The sequence below is a fragment of the Coturnix japonica genome, chromosome 14, assembly GCF_001577835.2.
Source record: "Coturnix japonica isolate 7356 chromosome 14, Coturnix japonica 2.1, whole genome shotgun sequence".
Lineage (NCBI taxonomy): Eukaryota > Metazoa > Chordata > Aves > Galliformes > Phasianidae > Coturnix > Coturnix japonica.
Window position 1 is genome coordinate 6,701,933 of NC_029529.1, and position 26,082 is coordinate 6,728,014.

At 39.7% G+C, this 26,082-nt stretch overlaps 1 protein-coding gene across 1 annotated transcript in view; it reads left to right on the top strand.

The window, feature by feature from the left end:
* Positions 1-22,423, top strand: part of RBBP6 (RB binding protein 6, ubiquitin ligase) — a 30,459-nt gene extending 8,036 nt beyond the window's left edge. Inside the window, exons 3-18 of the mRNA XM_015876782.2 lie at positions 1,429-1,465; positions 5,923-5,967; positions 8,383-8,471; positions 8,594-8,690; positions 9,471-9,610; positions 10,502-10,674; positions 11,382-11,485; positions 11,855-12,195; positions 13,280-13,373; positions 13,474-13,552; positions 13,653-13,710; positions 14,908-15,273; positions 15,632-15,733; positions 17,122-18,870; positions 19,853-20,742; positions 21,229-22,423. Of these exons, the coding sequence (XP_015732268.1) occupies positions 1,429-1,465; positions 5,923-5,967; positions 8,383-8,471; positions 8,594-8,690; positions 9,471-9,610; positions 10,502-10,674; positions 11,382-11,485; positions 11,855-12,195; positions 13,280-13,373; positions 13,474-13,552; positions 13,653-13,710; positions 14,908-15,273; positions 15,632-15,733; positions 17,122-18,870; positions 19,853-20,742; positions 21,229-21,926 (5,062 nt within the window). The 3' untranslated portion in view covers positions 21,927-22,423. The remainder of the gene's footprint in view (positions 1-1,428; positions 1,466-5,922; positions 5,968-8,382; positions 8,472-8,593; positions 8,691-9,470; positions 9,611-10,501; positions 10,675-11,381; positions 11,486-11,854; positions 12,196-13,279; positions 13,374-13,473; positions 13,553-13,652; positions 13,711-14,907; positions 15,274-15,631; positions 15,734-17,121; positions 18,871-19,852; positions 20,743-21,228) is intronic.
* The last annotated feature ends 3,659 nt before the right edge of the window (positions 22,424-26,082 follow it).

Sequence of the window (26,082 nt, forward strand, 5' to 3'; positions counted from 1 at the left end):
AGTATATTACTGCCATAGTTATTTTTAGCCCTTTCAGACTCTACCTAGTAATTCTGGACCGTATAGCACAGTGCTATAAGTATCACCTTGTCTTGTTGATGCATCCTCCATCTCTGGTTGGATGGCACCCCCTCCTGGTATCATAATGCTGCTCTAAAACTAGTGGACAGATGCAGCTAGTATCAATGATCTAATAAATATATTTATGTGGGGATAAAGGAAGAATTGTGCTGCTGTTTTAATGTTGAAAATTAACCAGGTAGATTAGCTTTCTATTCCTTCACCTGGAAACTCTGCAGAAACAAGTGGCAGAGTGGCTAAGTCTTGGGAATTATGAGCACATGCTCTAATGGCGGAGAGGCCTTTGTAAATGTTTTATTCTTCACGGAGTTTGTTCTTCAAGGTAAACACATAAAGAAACTTCTGCATGGTAATCTATAGTATTTCCATATACCTCCTCATCTTCGGGGTTTGCAGTATCAGCCCCGTGGTTTCCTAGCAGTGGCAGGGAACACAAGCCTGTCCCTGCATATGTCAGTTCCACAGCAGCCTTTAAATCGCTGCTGCTTATGGGACAAGTTCCAATGTTTGAACTGTTTGTGAATTCTGTCAGGGGCTGTGTGTCAGATTCAGGAGCAGTGTGTGGAATCTCAGCAAGTTGTCAAACATAAGAAATATTTCCTAAAGTATTGTAGAATTTTCAAGATTATTTTTAAAGCAAATTCTGGCAATTAAGACCGTTTTTTTTGTCACAGGACTCCTAAATCGCACAAAATCGTAGAAACTCCTTTCAGGTGACATTTCTACTACTATTTTCAGTCAATATAGCATAGATAACAAGTTCTAATATTTTGGCAATTTCATAGCTGAATATAGCAGATATCTGAACACAGTGCTTGGGCTTCCACAAACAAACACTGTTCTAAAGACTCCAAAGCAGAGATTTTTGTTATTGTCAGATGACTGACTATGAAATTACTTTTTGTTCACTTGAGTATATTTGCACTTCAGAGTATCTGGACTGTAAGTTCTCTTTTTCTATCAGCCCACTCATTGTAACGCTGGGGATATACAGATTGGCTAAAGCCGGCTTCATGCTTAGAATGTTATTGAAGAACACAAAGCCATAGTACAGATGTCATGTTTTTTTGCTGCTTACATAGCAGAGACAAAATGCTTGAGGATTTCTGCTTGCGTTGTTATATATCTGTAAATATATCAGATATATCTGTAAGTCTTAAAATCATATTTAACAGAGTAGAAATGTGGTTTTTTTTCATTGTACTGAATGTACAGAGGGAGAAGAGTTTGTTTAAATGTCTAATTTCACTGGACTTTCAGAATGTGATTTTTCAATGCTCAGGTTGTATAATCTCTTTGTACAAGTGCTTTTCCTTAAATTCTGATCACCTCTATTTCTTCTTCTAGAAGTCGAACTGAACCAGTGAGTGGAACATCAAAAGCAGTATGTAAAAACACAATCTCACACTTTCTTTTTCTACACACTGCACTTAATTATAAACCATGTAGTCTTACATTAATTTTCCAATTATTAACTTAATATCTTTTCAATCAAAACATAGTCTATGTTGTAAATACAATGTATTTGATTCAGAGTAGTAAAAACTGAGTAATGATATCATTTGCACAGTTCTAATGTGAATCTTGGTATTTGTGCCTAGTAATGCATTGTATTTCATATTGAACGTGCTAGAATATTCCCTGTATGACTTTTTGTTGTACAGATACTGTATGATCGTTTTAGATCGTGTAGGTTTGAGGTTTGCACAATTGAACATGGTGCCATGTTCTACATCTGTCTGTCTATAGCTAGTGATATGTATGTTTGTATAGGTTGTTGTGTGCTTTTTGTTCCTTGCAATAAAAATGTTTGGAGTGTATTTTTTTGCCATTTTCACATTGTATCACTTAGTTTTTGTTTTTAAATACCTTTTTTTGCCTAATGGTTTTTGAAAATGTTATCAAAAACCACTGAGAAACCATTATTGTTAAACTGGGTATTGTTTCTTACTTTTGACCTGGGGGTTCAAACAAATACCAAAACCAACATATCCCGTGCATTTTCTGAGGACGTTTCTGTGCAGCTAAATAATTCCTTTTCAAGTCCTTAAACACTTGAGTGTTTGCTCCTCAAACTGTAATTGAAGTGATATTGTTTGGGCCCCTCTGAGTACACGAATGTCTTGAAAAATCAACTTGAATTTGAGTATCATTGAATATCATTGCTACAAAGTGGTATTCTAAAGCTCTGCATTCGGACTTTTCACTTTATCTAATGAAACAGTTGAATAGTTTAAGTGAAAATGTCTAAAACGTGGTATACAAACTTCAGCACAAGGATAGAGCCTGGTGCGTTTGTGGCTAAAGTCTGTGTCAGCTTTCTGAACTTTCCTTCGTAGTGTATTTTTGAATCTGGGTGACCTCAGGGTTGGATGCTGCTTTAATTTCCCAAAGGTTAAGCCTCTCTTTAGTATACCACCATTTTGGATTTACATTTGGAAAAGGGGAAGTGTTTTTTGTCAGGCTTGAAAACACACTGTTACTCTGTTGCTAAAATATAGATAAGTACACAAGGAAATACTTGATTGGGAATGACCTAAATATTGATTTGCCACTTGGGTCAAATATTATGTATTATTCTGAATTTCAATATAGTCCGTACAGTATTAAAATTATTGTTTGGTGGTTTTTATTTTTCATCTTTAAGTATAACTGCTTTTTCTTCACCAGAATGGTGTGAGGCATTACACTAACCCTGGATCATTGGATCTGATCACTTTGAGTTGTTAGGATAACATAACATAGAAATCCATAAACCCAGTGTCTGTGTTCTATCAAGAATACAGCCTCTGGTTCTCACGGAATGGTTCACAATCAACTTCAGATCAAAACCTTTTTGTATGTAGGCCTAAAAAGACTTTAAGTCTGAATCTGACATCTGTAATTCAATCCCTGATTGGTTTGAATTCCTTTTGTGACATAAATACCTCTCATTATGAGTTCAAGTTAGCTTAACTGGGCCAGTGACCCTAGTAGTTAATGTAATGCATTTGCGTAAACCACGTTTAAGTATTTGATCTAATTCAGATGGCTTTTTATTTCTTGGTAACAGTTATTTTTCTTTTTGTTTACTAGCATGTGTATAAACACAAACCACATGTTCATAAATAAAGTTAACCTTCTTTTAGCCTTGTGTGTTCCCTGGCATGTCTGTATTGCATTCTTAAGTAGCATCTTATCATAAGCTAACGTAGATATCTCAAAAAAAGAAAAAAGGGTATCTGGAGTGTGTTGGGGGGGGATTAGTGTTAGTTAGGACTAATTAAAGTAAATGGAAGACAAAGCAAAAACCTTTCCCTCTTGTTTGCTCTGACTGCGCCCGGTTTGGGCTGTGGATGGGCATAGAGAGAGTGGAAACTCCCTGCATGTATATATATATATGTATATGCAGATATAAAAATAAAAGATTACTTTAAAATCACTGCATTGTCAGGGGCTTCTAGAGTTGGAAGCCCAGTGAGATTCGCTTCTAAAGGCAGCTCAGATCTTTGTCTAATGAGTATTTTCTTTTTATTTGAAGTAAATACAGAAACAAACAACCCAGGATGCACAAAAGCTTGAAGCATATTTTTTTCATTGTTTCTCTTTCATGATAGCTGTCCTGCTTCAAAATGTGTGTTGTTACGTTGTTAATACAGCTGAATCAAGGCAGTAGGTTATTTTGTTCTAGCATTAGCATTTCAGGAACTGCCAGAATCACTGTTTGGCGTTTATCCTTAGAGGCTGCAGAAATGCACAGTTCTGTCCTGTATTTTAGGGCCATGAAATACAGCTGCAATTCTTCCTTGCTGAATTTGCAGTTCATCTAAGTTTTGAGGTTTTAGACAACAGCTGTAGCTTAGCTCTAGCGTTCCAGCAGCAAGATTAGCCTTTTCCCTGTTTTCTGTCCCCTTTTCTCTCTGTTACCTTTTGTTTAGTCTTCTGTAGGAATTGAGAGTTAATGCATCTGACTGGTAACTCTGTAGGTTTCCCCCCCCCCCCTAGTTCTCCTGCAGTAGCACCTTAAGGCTGTGCACAGCATTCCTGGAGGTGTTTCTGCTTGACTCATTGGATGGCCTGGCAGGAATTAGTTTAGCCAAAATATAATGGGGGGAAAAAAAAATAGACAAGAGTGCAGGATCTTTGGAAGGATGGCCATTGGGCAAATGCACTGCATTATCTGCTTGCTGCTTTTGGTAGAATGGAGTATTGTTACCTCCTTAGGAAATCAAACTGTTGCCTGCAGGCCATGTATTGCGCCTTCCCAATGAAGTACAAGAACCGATGAATATTTTGTTTGTTCCTTATCAGTACCAGACTGTTCAATGTATCATCACATTTCTAGGCTTCATTTGGTAGTGTCCTTAACTTTTAATTTGCCCCTGAAAAACCACCAAATGATAGTGGCCAAGTTGTGCCTCCCATGAAACAACATAGGTCTCTCTTTCTTTCAATTTTAATGGAGTAGCACATGGAGTGTCATGCTTCTCAATGCTCAGTCTGACATCCTTTTTAACCTAATTGCATTTTCTGAAAAGAAAATGTCATTAACTAAAACCTGTGTGAGTGTTCATCTCCAGATAGGTATTTTCTTCCCCACAATCTGCTCAAGTTGTTGCCTTGGATCTTTCCTCTCTGTTAGGCAATAAGGTTTATTTTTCAAGGAAGGGTTGTTTATCACTTTTCTGATCAGTTCAGAGATCTCTCAAGGTCTGTTCAGTTCACATGCTGAAATTTTTTTCTACTCTTCTGAACTTACTATGTTTTAAGTCTAATTTTGAGCGTCTTTCTGGTAGTGCTTTACTAGTGTAAGCCTGCTGCTGCTTGTGACGTGATTCAAAAGCCAGATAAGGGTGCTTTCCAGTAGTGGGAAAACTATGCTTTGGTTCTCAGTAGTCTCAGTTCTCTGTGGACCATTATTAAGTGGCCTTAAGACCTCATTCCTGTAGGTTGATCCTGTATGCTGGAAGGGAGAAAAGTAGTTGTGACCGTGAAAAATACTGTTACGCTCTTTTCATTATTACCTTATTGTATGCTGTGTTTTCTTGCTTTTGTGCATTTAGCATTTGGAAGCTATTTTTGTATGATAGCAGGGAAAGCATTGAATTTTCATACTTTCTAAACTAATTCATATAGTAAGTGCTCTATTAAAGTAGTAGAAATCAGTTGTCATAGACTACTCTGTCATGGTAAGCCCCTTTATTTCAATAATTTAATCAGGGTTTTATTTGTTCGGGTTTTTTAGACAGAAAGCTGATGGGTTGCTTTTATGACCAATGCTTTGGGTTGCTATTTTTATTTGGGTTTGGTGGGGTTTGATTTGTCCCTCTCATTTAGAAATAGCAGAGTTCATAGTTTGGAGCTGATAGGCCTGTGCTTTACTTTTGCAGGCTGCCACTATGTTCAAATAAGCTTAACCGTGTGCATTTATAAATGGAGAAACATTAAGAGATTAATTTACCAATTACAGTGAAAATAAGTTTCCCCATGATGTTTCCTCCTCAAATAAATATAAATATTATTTTAAAAATCCCTTTTAACTGAAAATTGACAGTTTCCCAATCTACTGGACTTTTATTCCCTTGGGAACATTTGACAAAGGTATCTCGTTGAGGTACACATGAACAATAAGTTGATCTCAGTTGGATTTGGTTGTTTTTGTTTCTTCTCGTTAACCATATAGATACCCTTTAGCTCTCAATTGTGTGGAATTTGTTTTGAATAAATACAAATTATACGTTTAGTTGAAAATGCATCTTCAAGAGACGGGCAATATAGTGCAGACTTTGACTACAGTAGAGGTTAAATGTTGCCATGTTTTGATTGTAGAACTTGAATATGTGTTTAATTTTTTGTGAACAGATTGATGACTCTTCTGCATCTATTTCTCTGGCCCAGCTTACGAAGGTATATATATATTCTTGTCAAGTACTAAAAAAAAGCGTTTGCTTCGTATTTTTAAATCTCCTATTGTGATCTATAGTTGAGTTACTGTTGTAATTTGAAGAAATCTTTAATATTTACTAAGATTTTTAAGTATTGATTTTAATTTAAAACTGTGTGTAAATTTTGATACTATCCTGTAAAGAGTAGTTCCCAGTTTGGGAAGATGGAAGGGGAGTACCTTATCAGCCTCAACATAATGTTGCAGTATTACTCATCTTCAAGACACAAAGAAGAAGCACTTCAGAAGCGGTTTACCGTTTTTCATACGTTTCGTTAATTTTTCGTTGGAAACTAACACAATTTTTACAGAAGAATTTAATTGGCTGTAAGTTATGGACATTCCAGAGGGTTTTGCAACAGCCAAAAAACGAGTGTTTCTGTCACATGGACAATTGCATGGCTATTTTTGAATTTGTAGTCTTCCCAGATACAGATCCATTCCTGAATGTTGCACAGTTTTATAAGTTGTAGTATCTATAGTGGGCAACACAATCTAATTTGTTTGAACACAGACTGTAAGTTGTGTAAATGTACCTAATTGTTTATAGGAATATACCAATGTGTATGTGTGGCATATTAGCAGATGTGACCTTCTGAAACTGTTGTAATGCCATGTTTTGCTATGAAACTGCTTGCATATTTTGCTCAATAATGTGTGACTTTGTCTGGGAAAGCACTAGTGAATTGCACTTTGAAAAGGCTTAGTACCAGCCGATTAAACTGCTAGTCATCACAATCACAAAGATCAGAGAAGGCAGGGACTAATGCAGTGTAGCTGGAGTCTGTTCTTCTGACAGTAAATGCTGGAGTTAACTTCCAAGAGAGAAGTCTGCCCACTGGTAAATTCTTCCCTTACCTGCTACAGAAAAGTAAGTTCCATCCATCTGGCCAAGGGGAAAAAATAAAAAACCCCACCAAAAAAGCAGTTGGAATGTGGCCACCTAAAGAAATTGGTCTCCATTAGTGCTGTCCCTAAATATGTCCTTGGTTCTGTAAGCTCATGTCAAGTTTTATTCTAAAATGTGAGAAGGTGTCCAAGTGATGTACACACATTTAAGCTCTCATGAAAATCTGAGTATTTCAGAAAAGTACAGGAACACAAGAAGGCAGCTCCAAACTGTTACCTACCCTAATCTCTTCAGTGCAGACTGGCTTAGCATGGAGGCGATGTGTTAACAGTTCTGTTTTATTTTCACTATGTATTAAATGCCATATTTGAATTTTGGTCTATTCCTACTAATGTTTTGTGGGTTTTGGGTGTGTTTTGTAAACCGTTTGGGTTCAAACAAATTAGGCAAGCTTTTGTAAAAGTCTTCTGTAAATGTTAATGGAAATGATTTCATAGATGTCGACCTGTTAATGTTGAGAAAAACTGTGTATGTGAAACAACCATTTAATAAAATGTTGAAACTAGTTGGTTGCTTTTGTGAATGAATGCATATAAAAACAAAAACATGAGTGGTTGATCTGAATGATAGGTGCTTGAAGGTCCAAATAATTTGCAGTCACTCCCTTAGACCCTGCTTGTATCTGGACTAGTGTATAACAAAACATTTTTACAAATACCGCCTTAAAAATCAGCTTGCTTCAATGATTTAAAGATCTAGTTCTGTGTAAGGCTTATGTTACATTTTGTATGTTAAAAGGATACAGTGAATTGGGGAGAAAAAAAAATCCCTGCAGGTTTTGCTTGCATTTAAAGCATTTAGTATGAAGTTGTTGTAGTTTGTTGGGGATGATGTGCAGTTTGGACTTTCCACAGCACATGGTGGTCAAATTTCTACCAAAAAGATCCTTTGTCTTACTGAGCGTTTATTAAAAACTAGATTCTATTTAATGCTTCTCTGTCAGCATTTCAGCAAGCAGAAGCAGCTTCCCCAACAGCAAATTGTGTGTCCTTTTAATGATGCAAAATGTAAGAAGTGGTACTTGACATCCATATTTCTGAATTGAATCTATGATGGATATCCTCTCCAAAATAGTCTGGAGCCTAAAAATCAATTTTTAAAATACCAGATAGTTGGTGGTTTGGGGATTTTCTGTTTATTTTTACACGTAGCTTCAGTCCACATTATGTTGAAGAAATTTGGATTGGTTACACAAGTCTTTATGTAAGGTACAAACAGAGCCTAAGGTTTTGAGTGCCCAAGAATGCTCTTTTCAAGTAGATTAACAGGCACATAAACATCATGTAATGGCGTAAGGACTCCCCAGAACATCTTCAGGACAAATATATTTTATATAAGCAGCTGTTTTCATGCAACCTCAGCTAGAGTTGTGCTGCTCTTTACAGGATTGGATGAGTGGTGTTGTCTTTGGCTGTGTGGAATTAAACGTGTTTCTAATGTGTGTGTCAAATAATTACCTGTTAAACAGACTGCCAATCTGGCTGAAGCCAATGCTTCCGAAGAAGATAAAATAAAAGCTATGATGTCACAGTCTGGCCATGAATATGATCCGATCAAGTAAGTGTCAATAAAGTCAAATCTTTGAAGATTGCAGAAAAATATTATAGAGTTGTTTGCTTTAAAGAGAGATACACATGCATACCTTTTTTTTTTTCTTCCCTCCAAAAAAACTTCTATAGTTACATGAAGAAACCCTTGGGTCCGCCTCCACCATCTTACACTTGCTTTCGTTGTGGAAAACCTGGTCACTATATAAAGAACTGCCCAACAAATGGGGTAAGGTTGTGGTGAACTGCTGGCGTTATTTAGTTGCTTACTTATTTAAACTTAGTTACTTCACAAATATATCAACGTTCATTTTAAGAGTCAATTTTCCTGGGGTGAAATACAGAGTTGCAAGACAATATTGCAAAGCCCTTGAAATTTCAAGGGTAAAGGTGGAATTATAAGCATAAAATTTCCTTATTTTCCACAGTAATAGGCTTTAAACATCCCCACAGATCTTTCTCTGTGCATCTGTGTTTGTATTTTGATGCACTCCAGTTTAATTGGATGTTTTCTCCTGAACTTCAAGTTTTTTATGGCCATCAGTTAGTACTTTGTGTTGCAAGTGGATATTTCTGTTGACCCAATCTACTGAAGATTTGTACGTTGAGTATTCATACCATTTAACATTAGTCACTCAGCATAGACCTGTGAGGCATGAATCGAACCTTCATACACAGATAAAGAATTTTGGTCTCCAGTGACTGATTCAGAGCACTGTGATAGACTCCTTCAAAGCAAGGACTTATTTCTGTCTTTGCTGGAATGGTAAACTGGGGAATATTTAACCCCTGAGGAGCCAGAAGGGCATATGAATGTTTTTAAGTTCAGAATACAACTCAAACCTTTGAAACATTCTTACTGTGCTTAGGAAAATTAACATTTCAATCATGCAACCCTCACATCAGAGAAAAGGAGAGGATTAAAAGTTTTCACTGGTTAGAGTAATTTTTAAAATGTCATTTAAGTGTGGCTTTTAGGTTGAAATGTCTGCATTTCTTTTCTTAACAGGACAAAAATTTTGAGTCGGTACCCAGGATTAAAAAGAGCACAGGAATTCCCAGGAGTTTCATGATGGAGGTGAAAGATCCCAATACAAAGGGTGCTATGCTGACAAACACTGGAAAATATGCCATACCAACTATTGATGCGTAAGTATGGGAGTTTCCAGATGGACCATAAAGCAAACAAAATGTCATATGTGAACACCTGAGTGGCAATTCATACAAGTTTTCCAGCATCAGTAATTGGATTGAAGGATGCATTGTCATATTTTGAAATCAGTGTGATGACTATTGATAGTAAAATAGGGTGGTTTTACTGTTCACCCCTATAGAATTGGGTTAAACTAAGAACCCATATTTCTGCAGAACATTGTGGTAGTGTTTACAGTCAGAATTGTTCTACTGAGATAGCTTGATTTGTTTCTGGTTTGTGCTTCTGGTTTGTTTCTTGAAAGGTTTAACAAATAGCTGTAGATCTGAGATTTCCTCCCCCTCTGTCTATCAGATCTCACTTGTGAAACAGTGAAGTTTTCTTGCTGGTGTGAAGTGAGAAATACTAGTGTGCTCTGGGAGTAGTGTCTGTCTCTACTCCAGTTTTGGAAGTGTTTGGTGACACTTCTGTTTTTCTGTTTTGGATCTGCTTTTGTAGAAGCTGTAAGCAGACATTTTTAATTTAGAAAATGTAATTTCCCAGAGATTAAGTATATCCTGAGCCTACAACTTTGGTTTACGTTTGTACTGAAGAGGTGGAATTCTCTACACATGATTTCCAGCTCCAACTGTCAGTTATCTTTCTAGTCCAGGCTTCTTTTCTGTCTTGGTTGAGCTAAGAGTTGGAAGGATTTTCTAGAGAGGATGGACACTCCCTCTGATTGCATTGTGGCTGTAGGAAAAAAGGTTTAATCACAAGGCTAATAATAAAGTCCTCTGATAAAGTCAAAACCTTGGATAAGTTTAGGTTGTTTTTGGTTTTATTTTAATCTATATTCAAATTATTTTCTCTTTTCCTTCCCCTCCCATCTCCCTCCCTCCCTCCAGGGAAGCTTATGCTATAGGAAAGAAGGAAAAGCCTCCTTTCTTGCCAGAAGAGCCATCCTCCTCCTCAGAAGAGGATGATCCTATTCCAGATGAGTTGTTATGTCTGATTTGTAAAGATATAATGACAGATGCAGTTGTTATTCCCTGCTGTGGAAACAGTTACTGTGATGAATGTAAGTATTACTCCCAAATTTGTTAATTCAGAACATCAAACATGATCTACCGATGGGAGAAGTAGGAGCTAAGAAAATTGGTTTTGTTACCAGCTCTGTTTAGTACTGAAGTATAGCCTAATTAGAGAGGTACAAGTGGGGGGGGGGGGGGGGGGTGGAAGCAGAAAGCTTTTGTTGTCTGCAGAAGGATAGGTATGAGAAGTGTACTTATTTGTGCTGATCATTACAGTGCTAGGTGTTGAATACATTTACTTTGTCTCCAGCCTTTTCTTTCATTATGCAGTGTTAACATTATAGTTCAGAAGTCTTGACTTACTGTGATCTGAAACAAATGGATAGTTAGGTATTCAATGCAAGTTTTTCTAGTGAGGGAAGGTTGAGAACTTGTGAATCTGAGCTTACTGATGTTTTTTAGCAATGTTGTATTTGTTATTTGGAGGGTAGTTGACAGCTCACTGTAATAGGCAATGGGAAGGACTGGCTGAAATGGCATGATGCAGTCTGCTGCAGCTTCAAATGTTGCAACAATTAAGTATTGAAACTGTATAGTTGTTCGCTGAATATTCTTTCTTTTTATTCTATTAAACACTTAGAGCTTTCTGCCCTCAATTCAGGACCACGCTCATTAATCATGCACATGATTTTATAAATGATTAGAATTTTCTCAGTGTGCCTAAAAGTTATATTATTTTTCTAATTATTCACAGGTATCAGAACGGCATTATTGGAATCTGAGGAACATACATGCCCAACATGTCATCAAACAGATGTGTCTCCAGATGCTCTAATTGCCAACAAGTTCTTACGCCAGGTAATACGATCACTTTCACATAAACTGTAAGAAAAAAATGATTTCTAAAAAGCTAAAGTGGAAGAAAATACTGATTGTTGTCTCCTTCAGCAAGGCTACATTGAGTAAGGCTAAATCTGCTTCTCAAGTACACTGTCTGTTATTACAGAGGACCAACAGCTCTGTAGTGGCAGTTGGTGAACTATGGTCACTGTTTTTTTTAAAAATGATTGTCTTGCATTGGGTTTCAGCGTTAATGTTGAAGTCAAGAATTCTAAATACAGATACATTGACAGAATTGATTCCACGTGTAGTTTTACACCTTGGAAGCTTTTGTTTTGTTGCTGAATTTTCTTAACGACTTCTTTGCAAATGTTTTTCCACCTGTAGGCTGTGAACAACTTCAAAAATGAAACTGGCTACACAAAAAGGCTCCGTAAGATTCAGCAGCAACAGCAGCAGCCACCACCACCACCTCCACCGCCACCACCACTAATGAGACAAACGATAACACGCAACCTGCAACCTCTAATGAGGCCAGCAATTTCCAGACAGCAGGACCCATTAATGATTCCATTAGCTTCTCTGTCTTCTCACTCTGCTGCTGCCTTGGCACCTGGTCAGTCTGTTGCAGCTGGACTACCAGTAAATCCATCTTCTGTCCTTGTCTCCGATCTCCCTCCAGCAGTGTCTCTGTCTCTCCGTGGTGAAAAGCCAGATGGACCTTTTCGGTAAGCTAATCTGTAGCTCAACACAAATACAAAAGACAACAAAATGATGAAGTTAGGTTATTCCTATGAAGCTTCATGGTGATTTAAGTATGGATTGCTAATGACAGTTCCCAGTAGTTGTGTAAGTTCTGCTTTTTGTTTTTGCTTTGGATGAGGATGCTTTAGATTGGAGTTGTCTCATTCAAGACCTTCTAAGCGTTTCTTGTTTGATTCCCTATCAGTCATTTAGAATACATTTACTCTGTAGCAGGATTTCTTTTCTTCAGCAGCCCTTTATTTTAACAACAAGCAATTCCTAAAGTGATCATTTAGCTATCGCGTGAATTCGTTATGAGTGTAAGATTAATTTTCCTGTTACTGAGGAGACAGCCTTTTCATGAAAAGTATACAAGGTCAGTTATAGGTAAAATTAACCAGGTGTTTTCGTGTTACTTTTTTCTACAACAATTCTGTCATCATTACTACGATGTCAGAATCATCTTTAGTAAAACAGAGTTTAGTCAGTGACTCATACAGATTTGGGTAATAGTTCTTCAAAACATTGTAAGTTTGAAGTGTTTATAAACATAAAAGTCAAAGTTTGCAATCCAGTGAACTTGACTGAAAATATATTTATGATAGCAACTATTGTTCAGGGTTTTATATCCTTTTAACTTTATGCTTTAAATGCAAGTAGCTGCTCTGTCCAGAAGGCTGTCAGGCTCAGCTGTACTGTTGAGGACAGAGGGTCACAATGTAAAGGAAACCTCTAAAGCAGCTTTATGAACTTGTACATAAGCATGTCCTAGTAGAATTTAAGTGCTTCTTGCATCTTCCAAAACTGAGTTTGAGTGTGTAGGTTATAGGTACTCTAACCCTTTCGTTTGCATCTAGCTTAATAAAACATTTTTCCATTGAACTTTTTGTAGTTCGAATTGAATTCAGTACTTCATTTGTAATCAGCCAACTTTAATTTTGTAAATCTGGTGTAGATTATTTTTTAATTTATTTTTCCTTTTATGGTACTCTGCCTTTTCTTACTTGGAAATTTATATTTCCAGTAGCTCTTCAAAACAGTGTATTTGTTGGTTATTTTTTTCTCTAGTGATCCAGATATTATACCTCCTGCCGCTCTGGTGTCTGCTGCAGAGCTTTCTAAATCTTCCTCTTTGGCAATCAGCAGTTTGTTGGAAGAGAAGGTAAAGTTTATTTCAACAGATAATTGTATTTTAACCGATTTCAGCATCTTCTTGTATTTTAATTAATCTTATTTTCTAACAGTTTGCGTTTATTCACAAGGGCTATCAGGTTCCTGTATTAAGGCAACCAGCAATACCTAGTCTTCTGGGCCCACAAGGACAATCAATTCCCACAACTGGTCAGTATCTGCAGCTTTAGAATTTAAAAACAATCAAACGAAAAACCACTTCAGATAAACTGAATGGAGTTTTTTCCTTTTCTTCTTTCAAATCCAAAAGGTCATCCAATGAGACTTGGTGCAATTCGCGCAGCTGGTGGCAGGCCAGGTTGGGAACTGTAAGTATATTCTACAGAAATTCAATATATCATTACTTGCGACTCTTTGAGTATGCCAGTGACACATAACTTAGTCAACAGTTGATTTATAATGATATAAGAATATATATATAAGTACGTACAAACAATTATATAAGTATATATATACATAAGTATGTACATAGAATTGTGGAGCGGTAATTAATTTTTAAATGGCTTTATTTGAATTAGGTCTAACAGAGGGAATCTGAACTTCTAAAAAGATTATTTGAAAGAAGGCTATGTTGCGTAATTGAAGAGGACTGTGAAAAATGAACTCTTTTTGAGGAGTCAGTGATTACATATTCAAATAAAATATAACTAAAAGTCCAGATGGAAAGCTCTTAGGCTGAATATGATCAAATAAGTTGATTTCATGGAAATGAATCTCCAACACTATTTTTTTTCAGCAAATTAGTTGTTATATTAGTTGAACGAATTAGTGGCAAATTCAGTGCTCTTATTTTACAACTATTTGGAGTTTTTTCAGTCCTCTCAAACAGCCAGACTGCTTTCTCTCACTTGGAGAGAGAGGGGTCTGTTTTAATTTATTAATCATAGTGTTAAGTTTAGTCTTTTATTCTGTTAAATATTTGCTATAGATTAGTTTTAAGTATGCAGTAGGTTTATAAAATCTTAAGGATAAGTCAAAACAAAAACAAAAATTCGTCCCACAAATGAGGTGAAATTTCAGGTTCAACACGAAGGAAAAATAACAATTTAGGGATGAGGACAGGCCATCATCATGAGGCAACAACGTAGGATGCCAATGTGGAAGATGCTAGAAGAAATTCAAGAGAAGATTAGTTAATATTTGTGCTCTACTTCGAAGATCAGAAGTGAGAAATATTAGGTGTTTCAAGGAGTGGCAGAGAAACGATGGGCACCTGTCACATGGGAAATGGGAGTCTCTTTTAAGCATAGGCAGCCTCCATCTGTGGTTATGAAGATGAGTGTAAGCAGAGAAGACTGAGGGAGTTGTTAGGAGTGTGAGGATGAGGAAAGCAAGTATGAGGATCAGGAAATGAATGTAGACTGAAATGACCGGAAGGCAGGGAGAAAAGCACTTAAGTTCAGAACAAGATGTGGTCACCACTGCGCTCCTGCTTCATTTGCTTTCCTCTTTAAAATCAGGGCAAAGTGTAACAAACAGTGATACGTGTTTTTGGGTTTCTTTAGAAGTTCAAATCGAGGACGCCCGCATAGTGAACGTTCCCAAAGGACTCAGGCCCCAACACTACCAGCATCAGCACCAGTCTTTGTGCCTGTGCCTCCACCTCCCTTGTATCCTCCACCTCCCCATGCACTTCCTCTTCCACCGGGGGTACCACCACCACAGTTTCCTCCTCAGTTTCCACCTGGTCAGCCTCCATCAGCTGGGTACCCTGTTCCCCCTCCAGGATATCCCCCAGCTCCTGCAAACATGTCATCAGCTTGGGTACCAACAGCAGTACCAACGGCTCATTCAAATACCATCCCAACGACACAAGCACCTCCTTTATCTAGGGAGGAGTTTTACAGAGAACAACGGAGACTTAAAGAGGAGTAAGTATTTGGCTCAGTGAAATTGTGGTGTTTTTCATTTTTGTATTTCAGTAGCATATCGGACTGCAGTTACACCTAAAGTACATCTGACATAAGCCAAAATTACATATAGAGCATTTTCTTCCAATATACTTTTTCATTGCGGATGGTAAACTTGCAAAACTAAAGACAAATGTAACTCTAAAACTTTCCCTAAAACTCAGAGGAATTCTAAACTGTTTTGCGTAAATAGGATGTTCGCCTTTTGCATTTGCATGCAGTATACATTTTCTCATATCGGCCATGTTTTGTTTCTTGATGTCTTTTTGTAATAAAGGTCAAACTATAATTGTAATAAAGGTCAAACTTATTTTAACAGGGAAAAGAAAAAGTCCAAACTTGATGAGTTTACAAATGATTTTGCTAAGGAATTGATGGAATATAAAAAGATTCAAAAGGAGCGTAGGCGTTCGTTTTCCAGGTAACTGCTTTACATGTCCGTAATGGAGAAGCAGATTGTCTAGAAGAATCAGGAGGAGGTCCACTCCACCTCACTATCTTTAGATGGATTGGATAATTAAAGGGCTTAGTGTTGTTAGGAGTTTCATTTGAAGGTTGCTAGCTCAGATATGGCAGAGCACAGTTGACTTATAATTTGGCAGCAGTTATTGAGGAGCAGGTGTCTCTTTCACTAAAGTATTTCTGTAACCATCCATCACTTCCTGACAACCTTGAGGAGGCAAAGAACTGAGTAGGTTTAGTAGCTGGATTTTCTCTGTCACCCTATTGTGATTACAACTATTGCCTCAAAGCACTTGGGAGGAAATAAATGAGAGAAATTGTCTTCATTTCCTCTTGTTTCTCATGTGGTTACATGGAGAGATTTCAACCTGGACTGCAAACTGATGGCTTGCGCTAGTGTCTTGTTGACATTGATAAGTTTTTCTTAGGAATCGAAAGGTCAGATGTGTTTATAATGAAATCTTAAAGTGCTGAGGGACTTTTAGAGGAAAAGTGATGCTAATGAGCATGTGCAGAATAATGAGGAATAGTTGTTATAAAAATAGTCAAGGAAAAACTTGTCAAGGGGAATTCTTAGGGTAGCTGATATTTTCTATCCCAAAAAATCACTTGGACAACAGACTGAATAACTATCTATTAGTAATGCTATAAGTGTATTCCTTAGAATAATGGCATAATATTACTATTAGATAAGACCTTATTTGAAGCAGTGTCGCTAGTCTTGGTTAGAGATATGCGCAAAATTTTACTGGAACATCTGCCTAGAAGAGTTGATTAAATTTTGTGTTATGTAACCTTGCAGTATGAAGTATTATACATCCTTTACAGATTACTAAATAAACAGTGAAGTTAATTAGGCTGGTATTCTAAAATTGAGCTTTACTGTCTTCTAGTTGAATTCATATTTTCTTATTGCTTGATACCGTACTGTAGCGATTAAGACTTGCTCTTTTTGCGTCTTACTACATCATAAGTTGTACTTCATGTAGTTGCTAAATAGTGCTGGAAAAATCGTGCGTTCATGTACCAGTAGAGGTCAGCGTACTCCAACTTAAATATATCGATAGCTATAGTAGTTAATTTGATAGAAGCAAGTGGAAATAGACTTACCCTTCCTGTGTGTTTTTACACTAACAAAGCAGTGACTGTTTTGTCTTGTAAGCACAAACTTCTGCGTGTTATCAGGTTCTTCAATTTGCAGTAGCATTATGCCAGCAGCTGAAAGAAGCTTTGACATAAGCATATGGAGATTAAAAAAAAAATTAAAATTTAAAAAATGGGGAGAGCAGCTGTTTTGAATTAAATTATTTTCCTTTTCTTTTTTTTTTGTGCTGTGTTTTTTTGAAGGTCCAAGTCTCCCTATAGTGCTTCGTCTTACTCGAGAAGCTCGTATACCTACTCCAAGTCAAGATCGGGTTCCTCACGCTCCCGTTCCTACTCTCGGTCATTTAGTCGTTCCCATTCTCGTTCCTACTCACGTTCACCTCCGTATCCAAGAAGAGGCAAAGGGAAGAGTCGTAACTATCGTTCTAGGTCAAGGTCACATGGTTATCACCGTTCAAGGTCAAGGTCACCACCATACAGAAGATACCATTCACGGTCCAGATCTCCAGTATTTAGAGGCCAGTCTCCCACTAAACGGACTGTACCTCAAGGGGAAGGAGAAAGAGAGTATTTCAATAGGTACAGAGAAGTTCCACCATATGATATGAAAGCTTACTATGGCAGATCTATTGACTTTAGAGATCCATTTGAAAAGGAAAGATACAGAGAATGGGAAAGGAACTACAGAGAATGGTATGAAAAGTTTTACAAGGACTATGCTGTTGGAGCCCAACCTCGACCTCCAGTAAACAGAGAGAACTTTTCTCCAGATAGATTCGGTCCACCTGGAACCAGAAGAGAAAATTCACCATATGCTCGGGGGCGTAGGGAGGATTATGCTGGTGGGCAGAGCCATAGAAATCGGAATATAGCTGGAAATTTCCCTGAAAAGCTTTCAGGAAGAGAGGGCCACGGTATAAAAGATCCTACAAAATCAAAAGAGAAGGAAGTGGAAAATCCCCTGGGAGATGGCAAAGGAAACAAACATAAAAAACACAGGAAGAGGAGAAAAGGGGATGAGAGTGAAGGGTTTCCCAATGCTGAGTTGTTAGAAAGTACGAAAAAACCAAGGGAACCGGGTGCAGCAGAGGACGTTAAATCAGACTCTCTGTTCATGGTCCCAAGTAGAGACGATGCCACCCCAGTGCGAGATGAACCTATGGAAGCAGATTCTATAGCTTTCAAACCAGTGTCCGAAAAAGAGAAAAAAGACAAGGATAAGCCAAAAGCAAAAACTGATAAGACAAAACGGAAAGCAGAAGTAGCTGCTCCTCCAAAGAAAGACAATGTAACAAAACCAGCTAAAACTTCCCAAGAGAAGGTGGACGCTGATCGTGAAAAATCTCCTCGAATGGAACCTCCTGTGAAAAAAGCAAAGGAGGAGTTGCCGAAGACAGACAGTGTTAAAGCATCTTCCTCTCAAAAGGATGAGAAGACTGTTGGTACACCACGGAAAGTTCATCCAAAAGTGGCAAAAGATCACCCAGAAGCCAGACCGGCCAAGGAAGAAAAGGCAAAGAAGGACCATCCAAAAGAATTAAAGTCAGAAAAGCCGTCCAGCAAAGAGGACAAGTCAAAAAAAGCAGTTGAAAAAAGCAAATCTTCTGATGCAAAAGCTGAAAAAAGAAAAAGAAAAGCCGATGAAAAGGCTGATAAAGAACATGAAGCAGCTTCTGTAAAGGCCTCTAAACCAGAAACTGCCGAATCAAAAACATCGCCAAAGGGGAAAACTGAACCTGATGGTGAGAAAGGAGAGAGAACTCCAGAAAAGGATAAATCTGGTTTCCTTATCACTCCTGCAAAAAAGATTAAACTTAACCGAGAAACTGGCAAAAAGATTGTGAGTGGAGAAAATGTGCCACCCGTGAAGGAACCTGTTGAGAAAGTTGAACCGAGCAGCAGCAAAGTTAAGCAAGAAAAAGCAAAAGGAAAAGTGAGAAGAAAAGTAACAGCAGCTGATGGATCTAGTTCAACTCTTGTAGATTACACCAGGTACTTCATCATTTCTTTTCCTACATTTTCTCACTCCTCTCCCTCTAAAATTTTATAACTGATATTTATAACTGATGAAAGGAGAAGCTAAATCCATTCTCAGTGAATATGTGAATAATCTGTGAGGATTTTCTGCTAATCTGTACAATTGAAATTTTGTTGCAGCAAACAAGCAGTCTGAACAGAAAGCTGGTAAATTTAATGAATGGGTGACATTTGACCCTTACTTCTGGGACTTTTTTCCCCTCCTAATAATTAGACTTTTGAATACAGCTACATATTGAATCTTTGTTGTGTCCTCTCCATGTCTTCCCTCAAATCCTGCTTAATACCAAAGGCAAGGATAACAGATATATCTGTATCCTGCAGTATTTTGTATTTTTAAAATTGCAAGGTACTGTAAGTGATGATTTTTTTGCTACTATGACATGAAATTATAATTTGCAGAAATAGCAACTTGGCTGCCTATACTGCCTTGAGCACATAATCACTCCTTAATTGCTTGCTTGCTTGTTGAAACGAGAAGGTTTATCTAATTTGTCTACCACAGATAGAAATAGGACGTCATGGAATTACCTGATCAGGCAATTCCTGATCCAGTAGTAGAATCATAGAATGGTTTGGGTTGGAAGAGATCTTTAAGATCACCTCGTTCCAACTTCCCAGCTATAGGCAGGGTCACCCACCTCTAGACCAGTTTGCTCACAGCCTCATCCAGTCTGGTTTTGAATGCTTCCAGGGAGGAAGCATTGATGATCTTGTGTCTTTGTTAATTAAATGTGTAGGAGGAAGACACTAATTGGTTGCTCATAATCTTAGTCAACGGACTCATCCTTCATCTTGGCTGTCCCCTTAGTTGATCATCTTTTGAAAAACTACTGGACTTTACAAGTGAAACAGAAGTCATTTTATAAAATACTGCAAAAGACAGCTGTGCTTGCATCTCTACCATTTTGTTAATTTGTGATATTTTTCTTCTTAGCACCAGTTCTACTGGAGGGAGCCCTGTTAGAAAGCCTGAAGAGAAGACGGATACAAAGCGGACTGTCATTAAGACAATGGAGGAGTATAATAATGATATAACTGCCCCTGCTGAAGACGTCATTATTATGATCCAGGTCCCTCAGTCAAAGTGGGATAAAGATGACTTTGAGTCTGAGGAGGAAGACATTAAATCTACCCAGCCATCTTCAAACATAGGAAAACCTGCTAGTGTTGTAAAAAATGTGAGTGCTAAGCCACAAAATCCCATAAAACACAATGAAAAAGAAACGGAGCCTTTGGAGAAAATACAGAAAACTACAAAAGAGGTGAGTTATGAAAGCTCTCAGCATGATGTAAAAGGTTCAAAGAGTTCATTGTTGAATGAAAAAGGGAAAGCCAAAGAGCGGGATCATTCTCTGTCAGATAAGGACACTTCTGAAAAGAGGAAGAGCGGTGTTCAGCCAGAAAAAGAGCACTCAGAACGTGCAACTGAACAAGGAAATGGAAAAAATATTTCTCAATCTTCCAAAGACAGCAGATCTTCAGAGAAACACGATACTAGCCGTGGATCCACTGCTAAGGACTTCACTCCTAATCGAGACAAAAAATCTGACCATGACAGCAACAGAGAGCATTCTAGTTCCAAGCGTAGAGATGAAAAAAGTGAATTAGCAAGGAGAAAAGACTCTCCTTCGCGAAACAGAGAATCTACATCAGGACAAAAAAGTAAGCCAAGAGATGAACGAGCAGAGCCCTCCAAAAAGGGTGCTGGAGATTCCAAACGAAGCAGTTACAGCCCTTCACGTGACCGAAAGCAATCAGATCACAAAACTGCTCATGATTCCAAGCGTTCACTAGAGGAACACAAGCCCCTAGATAAAAATTCAGGTAAAGAGAAGGAAAAAGAAAAGGAGAGGGAAAAAGAGAAGGATAAAGAAAAAGAGAAGGAAAAGGAGAAGGACAAAGAAAAGGAAAGGGAGAGGGAGAAGGAAAAGGAAAGGGAGAGGGAGAAAGAAAAGGACAAAGAAAAGGAGAGGGAAAAAGACAAGGAGAAGGAAAAGGAGAGGGAGAAAGAAAAGGAAAAAGAAAAGGAGAAGGAAAAGGAGAGAGAAAAAGACAAGGAGAGGGAAAAGGAAAGGGAGAGGGAGAAAGAAAAGGAGAGGGAGAAAGAAAAGGAGAAGGAGAGGGAGAAAGAAAAAGAAAAAGAAAGGGAAAAGGAGAGGGAAAGGGAGAGGGAGAAGGAAAAAGAAAAAGAGAGAGAAAAAGAAAAGGAAAAGGAGAAGGAAAAAGAAAAAGAGAAGGAAAAGGAGAAGGAAAAAGAAAAGGAGAGGGAAAAGGAGAAGGAGAAGGAAAAAGAAAAGGAAAAGGAAAAAGAAAAAGAGAGGGAAAAGGAGGAGGACAAAGACAAGTACGCATCTGAGATAAAGAGCAATAAAGAGAAAGAGCCAAGTTGCAATAAGCCATCGCCAATACAAGAATCACCAGATGCAAAAAATGAGAAAGAAAATATGACTGGACAGAATGATAAAACTTGTGTCAAGATTAAGCCTCAGGTAAGCAACCCCTCGCGGCTCTCTTCCGATCCAACTCGAGAAACTGATGAGGCCGCATTTGTACCAGACTACAACGAAAGTGACAGCGAAAGCAATGTATCTGCAAAAGATGAGGAAACTGTAGGAAAAAATGCTAAAGAACAGAAAGAAAAAGATGTTGACAAGGTTAAGGAGGATACAGCAGCACCTGCCACGGCGAGCCAGCCTGAAGCAAGCAGAAGTCAAAGCCAGAGCAGCCCCAGTGTTAGCCGCAGTCGTAGTCAAAGCCCTGCTGGGAGTCAGACTCGAAGCCACAGCAGCAGTGCCAGCTCAGGAGAGAGTCAAGACAGCAAGAAGAAGAAGAAGAAGAAAGAGAAAAAGAAGCACAAGAAACACAAAAAACACAAGAAGCATAAGAAACACGCTGAAAATGAGCCGGAATTGGAGAAAAGCCAAAAACACAAACACAAGAAGAAAAAATCAAAGAAGAGCAAAGATAAAGAGAAAGATGACCAAAAAGTTAAATCTGTCACCATATAGAATGACAGATAGGAAAAAGAAAAACAACAAAAAAAAAACAAAAAAAAAATTGACTTAATTCCTAAGTCATCTGTATTAAATTTTGTTAAAATGTAAACGAATTCAAGCGTTGTAAATAATGACATGAAAGACCCTGTGCTGCACTTAAAACATTGCTGCTTGATTATTTGATTTTTACATCAGAGCTTTATAAAAAACAAAAAAGTGAACATTTTGTACAGAATTGTGAGTTGTGACCATGTAACATGAAAAGGTTTCGCTGGGGCGTCTTATTTTTCACCACCGTTAATTAGTTTGGGTGGAGTTTACTGTAACTGTGAAAATTTTCACATTTGACTTATTATTATTATTATTATTTGTTTTTGGTTTTTTTTTTTAATTGCCTGGCAGAAGAAGCTGGTATCCGTTATAAAATATCAGCGGAATGATTTGCGGAATACATTACGGCCCTGTTATGTCACTTTTTGATTACAATAAAAGGTTTTCAGTAAACTTGATATTCGGTGTGATGAGATTTCGGAGTCTCAGCTGGACACGGCAGCAGTTATAAGAGCATCCAATAAGAGCTGCTGGCTAAAGCGTATGGGAAGCTGTGTGTCGGTCTGCAGAGGCTGGATCAAGTGGAGCTCTTTGAACAGGTGGCAAAAATATGCAGCTATATTGTAAGATATGCCATAATCTCTGTCCTCTCACGAAGATGCTGATCACCAGCGTGTTTGGTTTTGATACAGCTTTGTTTGATGTTTCACATCTTCATACAGTGACTCAACGTGGCGCGTTGCCATGAATGGATTTGACAAGACAAGGAAAGCCAGTCAGGGCGGCAGAGTTCTACTTTAGACTGGCGTGACGTCCCAGTGACGGCTGAGTTTGGTGGTGAAAGCCCTCTGCTGTTCATAGGGTTTGCCCCAAAGGAATTTCAGGTGCTACAACTGAAGCAGCTTTTCAGGGCTTCCTGCTTTGTGGAGGTGGTACAAAAAGTGCCACGTGTAGGAACTATCACTAGGATATTTAGTAGTACAAAGACAGTAAAATCATTCTTCCTTTTGCTTTTCAGTCGAGTGACTCAGCTTAGATATGGAGCATCCTTTCCTTCTGATGGTTAAAGCAGTAACAGACCAGAACTAGTACTTTGCACCTGTGTATGCCAAGGCACTCTTGGTGGATGTTTCCTGCGCAAGGTGAAGCAGGCGTTCAGAGGAAGCCACTCAAATATTTACATTCCAGAAGAAAAATAAAGTCTCTATAGTCATTCAATGGGCTCATCTAGCATTTACTGTTTGTGGTCCAGCAAACTCATTCCCCCAAAGCAAACACCAGCCGTGTTGGATGTGAGGGCATTCTCAGAGCTCTCTAGCAGTGCAGCTGATGGTTTTCCAGTCTGCCATGCATTTAATTGACTGTGCCTGGAATTTCCTATCATTACTTTTTTTCCCAAGCTTTGTTCTTCGGAGCCAGAGGGATGCACTCACACTCAGTCCTGAGTGGGTGTTTGTTACTGCAGTCACGGTAAGAGCTTTTCAGCCTGGATTTCTGCAGCAGTGTGAAGGGGGGGGGTGTCATGGTGGCACAGGGGCTGTGTTAGCTGAGTTCTCTGCCAGCCGTGTTTTCCTGATTCAAAGTGATTTTTTAGGTGTGATTATGTAAAGAGTGAAGGTTTTGTCAGTAGTTTGCATTGGCTGTATGGTCTGATGGGAAACATCACAGTAAAGCGGTGCTTTATGAGGTTTTAACCCCTTCAATGGAAAAGGGGTGCCAAGGGCTGGGGCAGGTGGATGGGGAATGCTGGGGTTTGTTAACGGAGCAGGAGAGAAAGCAAAGGCAGCCCAAGGTTGAAGGAGGTGACGCCTCTGATTGAGACTAATTAAAAGGAAGAGCTAATCAAGGCCTGGAGCTCTCAGGAATCCCACTGGGCGGGGGGGAATGTGGGGTGAGCTGCTGCTGATGGAGCACGTTGCAGGGGAAGGAGGTTTCTCATTAACTGGGGTTGCTGAGGTGGAGGTGGGGGTGTTGGCAGGATCCAGAGCCTGCCCTGGGGGCACAGGGCAGTGGGACCCCTGGTGGTGTGGGCAAGGCCAGGAGGGCCCAGGAGCAGCAAGTTGTGTGACAGTGAGCCAAGCTGGGGGCTGCACACAATGATTGGAGCTCCACTACATCCATAGTCATTCAGCAAACACAAGTGGCCAGGTAGGAATAGCCCCAGCTGTCCCCCATGTCACAGACGGTTCATGCAGGGCACTGTGGTGTCTGGGGGTGCAGGGAGCGTTTCATTTGAGAGCTGGATCATTGGAGGCGATGCATTCAGCAGCAGAATCCCTCAGCTCTGGTTTGCCTCAGCTCCAGCACTGCACAGTGTGGGACCACAGAGCCAGAGACCACTCAGCACTGCTCCCCATGAGCCCTTTGGATTCTCCTTCTGCAGGTTCCTTCCATCCCTGTGTGTGTGTGTGTGTGTACGTGTGGGCTTTGGCCTCCTCTTTGCACACACAGTGGTAGCAGTGAGTGGGGCTCCATGCCAACACCACCTCATTAAGATTAAGCATATGCAGATTTGCCTCGTTTTTGGCTAATGACAGCTGCAAACAATTGCATGTTGTGCTTGTTGATTGGTGAAGGTGAGGCCGTGCAAGAATAGTGAACGAATGCTTGTCCTCAGGGCTGGGCATGTCCCATTGGCATCAGTGCTGCTCCCTGCACACCATGCTGGGATGGGGAGGGAGTCCCCTATAGGGCACAACAGGGGGGAACTCAGCCCCGGTGGCAGCTCCTGTCCAGCCCCACAGAGATGGATGAGCTGGATCTGTGTCCTGTGAGGAGCTCTGATGCCTCTGAGAACATTCGGAAGAGTTCCTGATTTTAATTGGGTTTCCTTAATTATTATTTACTTTGACTGAAGAAACTGTTGTGTTTAAATAACACAATTTTTTTTTGCCAGAATGCTGTCACAGAGAAGCTGCTTTCCCTTCAGGAGCCCTCAAACATGGGCTCCCTTCCAAACCTTGGGGCTGCACCCACAGCCGTGCTCCTTCCTGAGCCCAGTTGGGTTGGGGGGGTCTGGGGGCCAGGTGAGCCCCATACAACATCCATGGTGAAGAGGGAGAGCAGCCCCACAGCATCACTGTGCACACCGGGCTGTACGGGGACCCCGTGTTCCCATTGCCCGGATTCCTTATTTGGTATTTCTTTAATAATTAGCAGCAGATTTTGTACTTATGTTTGCAATTATCCGAATGCCTCTGGGACGTGTTCTGCCGGATAATTGAATCTCGTTGGTATGTGGCTGTGGAGATGCTGTCGGTGTGCACACAGTCAGTGTGTGCTGCTGCCTTTTGGGGTCACGCTCAGATAAATGAGGCTTTCTCCTGTTAAAATGTGAATAGAAACCAAGTGTTTTGCTCTGCCATCTTTAGCAGAAGCTTTACTAGTAGCCCATCCTCGGGAGGGAAATGCATTATTATCACTAATTAAATAGATGTACATGTTAATTCTATGCAGTGGCTCTTTCCTGGGCTCTGGTGACCCTTCCATGTGCAGCAGCAGCAGGAGAAGCAGGTGGATTGAGCCCAATTCATGTGTTCACTTCCCCTAAGGAAAAGCACTTCTATTCCTTATGTACCCATGCTTCCCCTTGGGGCTTGGTGCTGGGGGCACTGCTGGGCACTGGGTCAGTGGTGGCTGTGCCCCTTGCCCACCTGCAGCTGCCATGTCTATGTAGCAGACCATGGCCCCTTGGTGGTGGGGAGCAGAGGGGTGGATGCTCCTGGGCATGACGTGCCCTCTGCTCCAGCTCATCAGGGCCTCTCCACCCATGACAGCACACACAGAGCCGTGATGCCAACAGGGCACAGCGCTGCTGCAGGCTCCTGCCTGACCCACATCCTGCTGCCCACAGACCCAGTGCCAGCAGCCCCCCATGCCGCTCTGTGCTTCGCCCCAGCCACAAAGCAGTTAACATGTGTTGATGGCAGCGGCGTGCTCGGCTCCGTGCAGCTCTCGCAGGCAGCGCGATCCTCCCCGGTCTCCAGGGATCTCGTGGCATTTTGCCCAGATGGCATCGGTCTGTGTCTCAAGGACATAACGCAGCAGCGCCGCGCTGACAGATGAAGCCGGGGCGCTCCTTCGTCTCCTCTGAGAGGGAAGAGAAGCTCCTCGACAT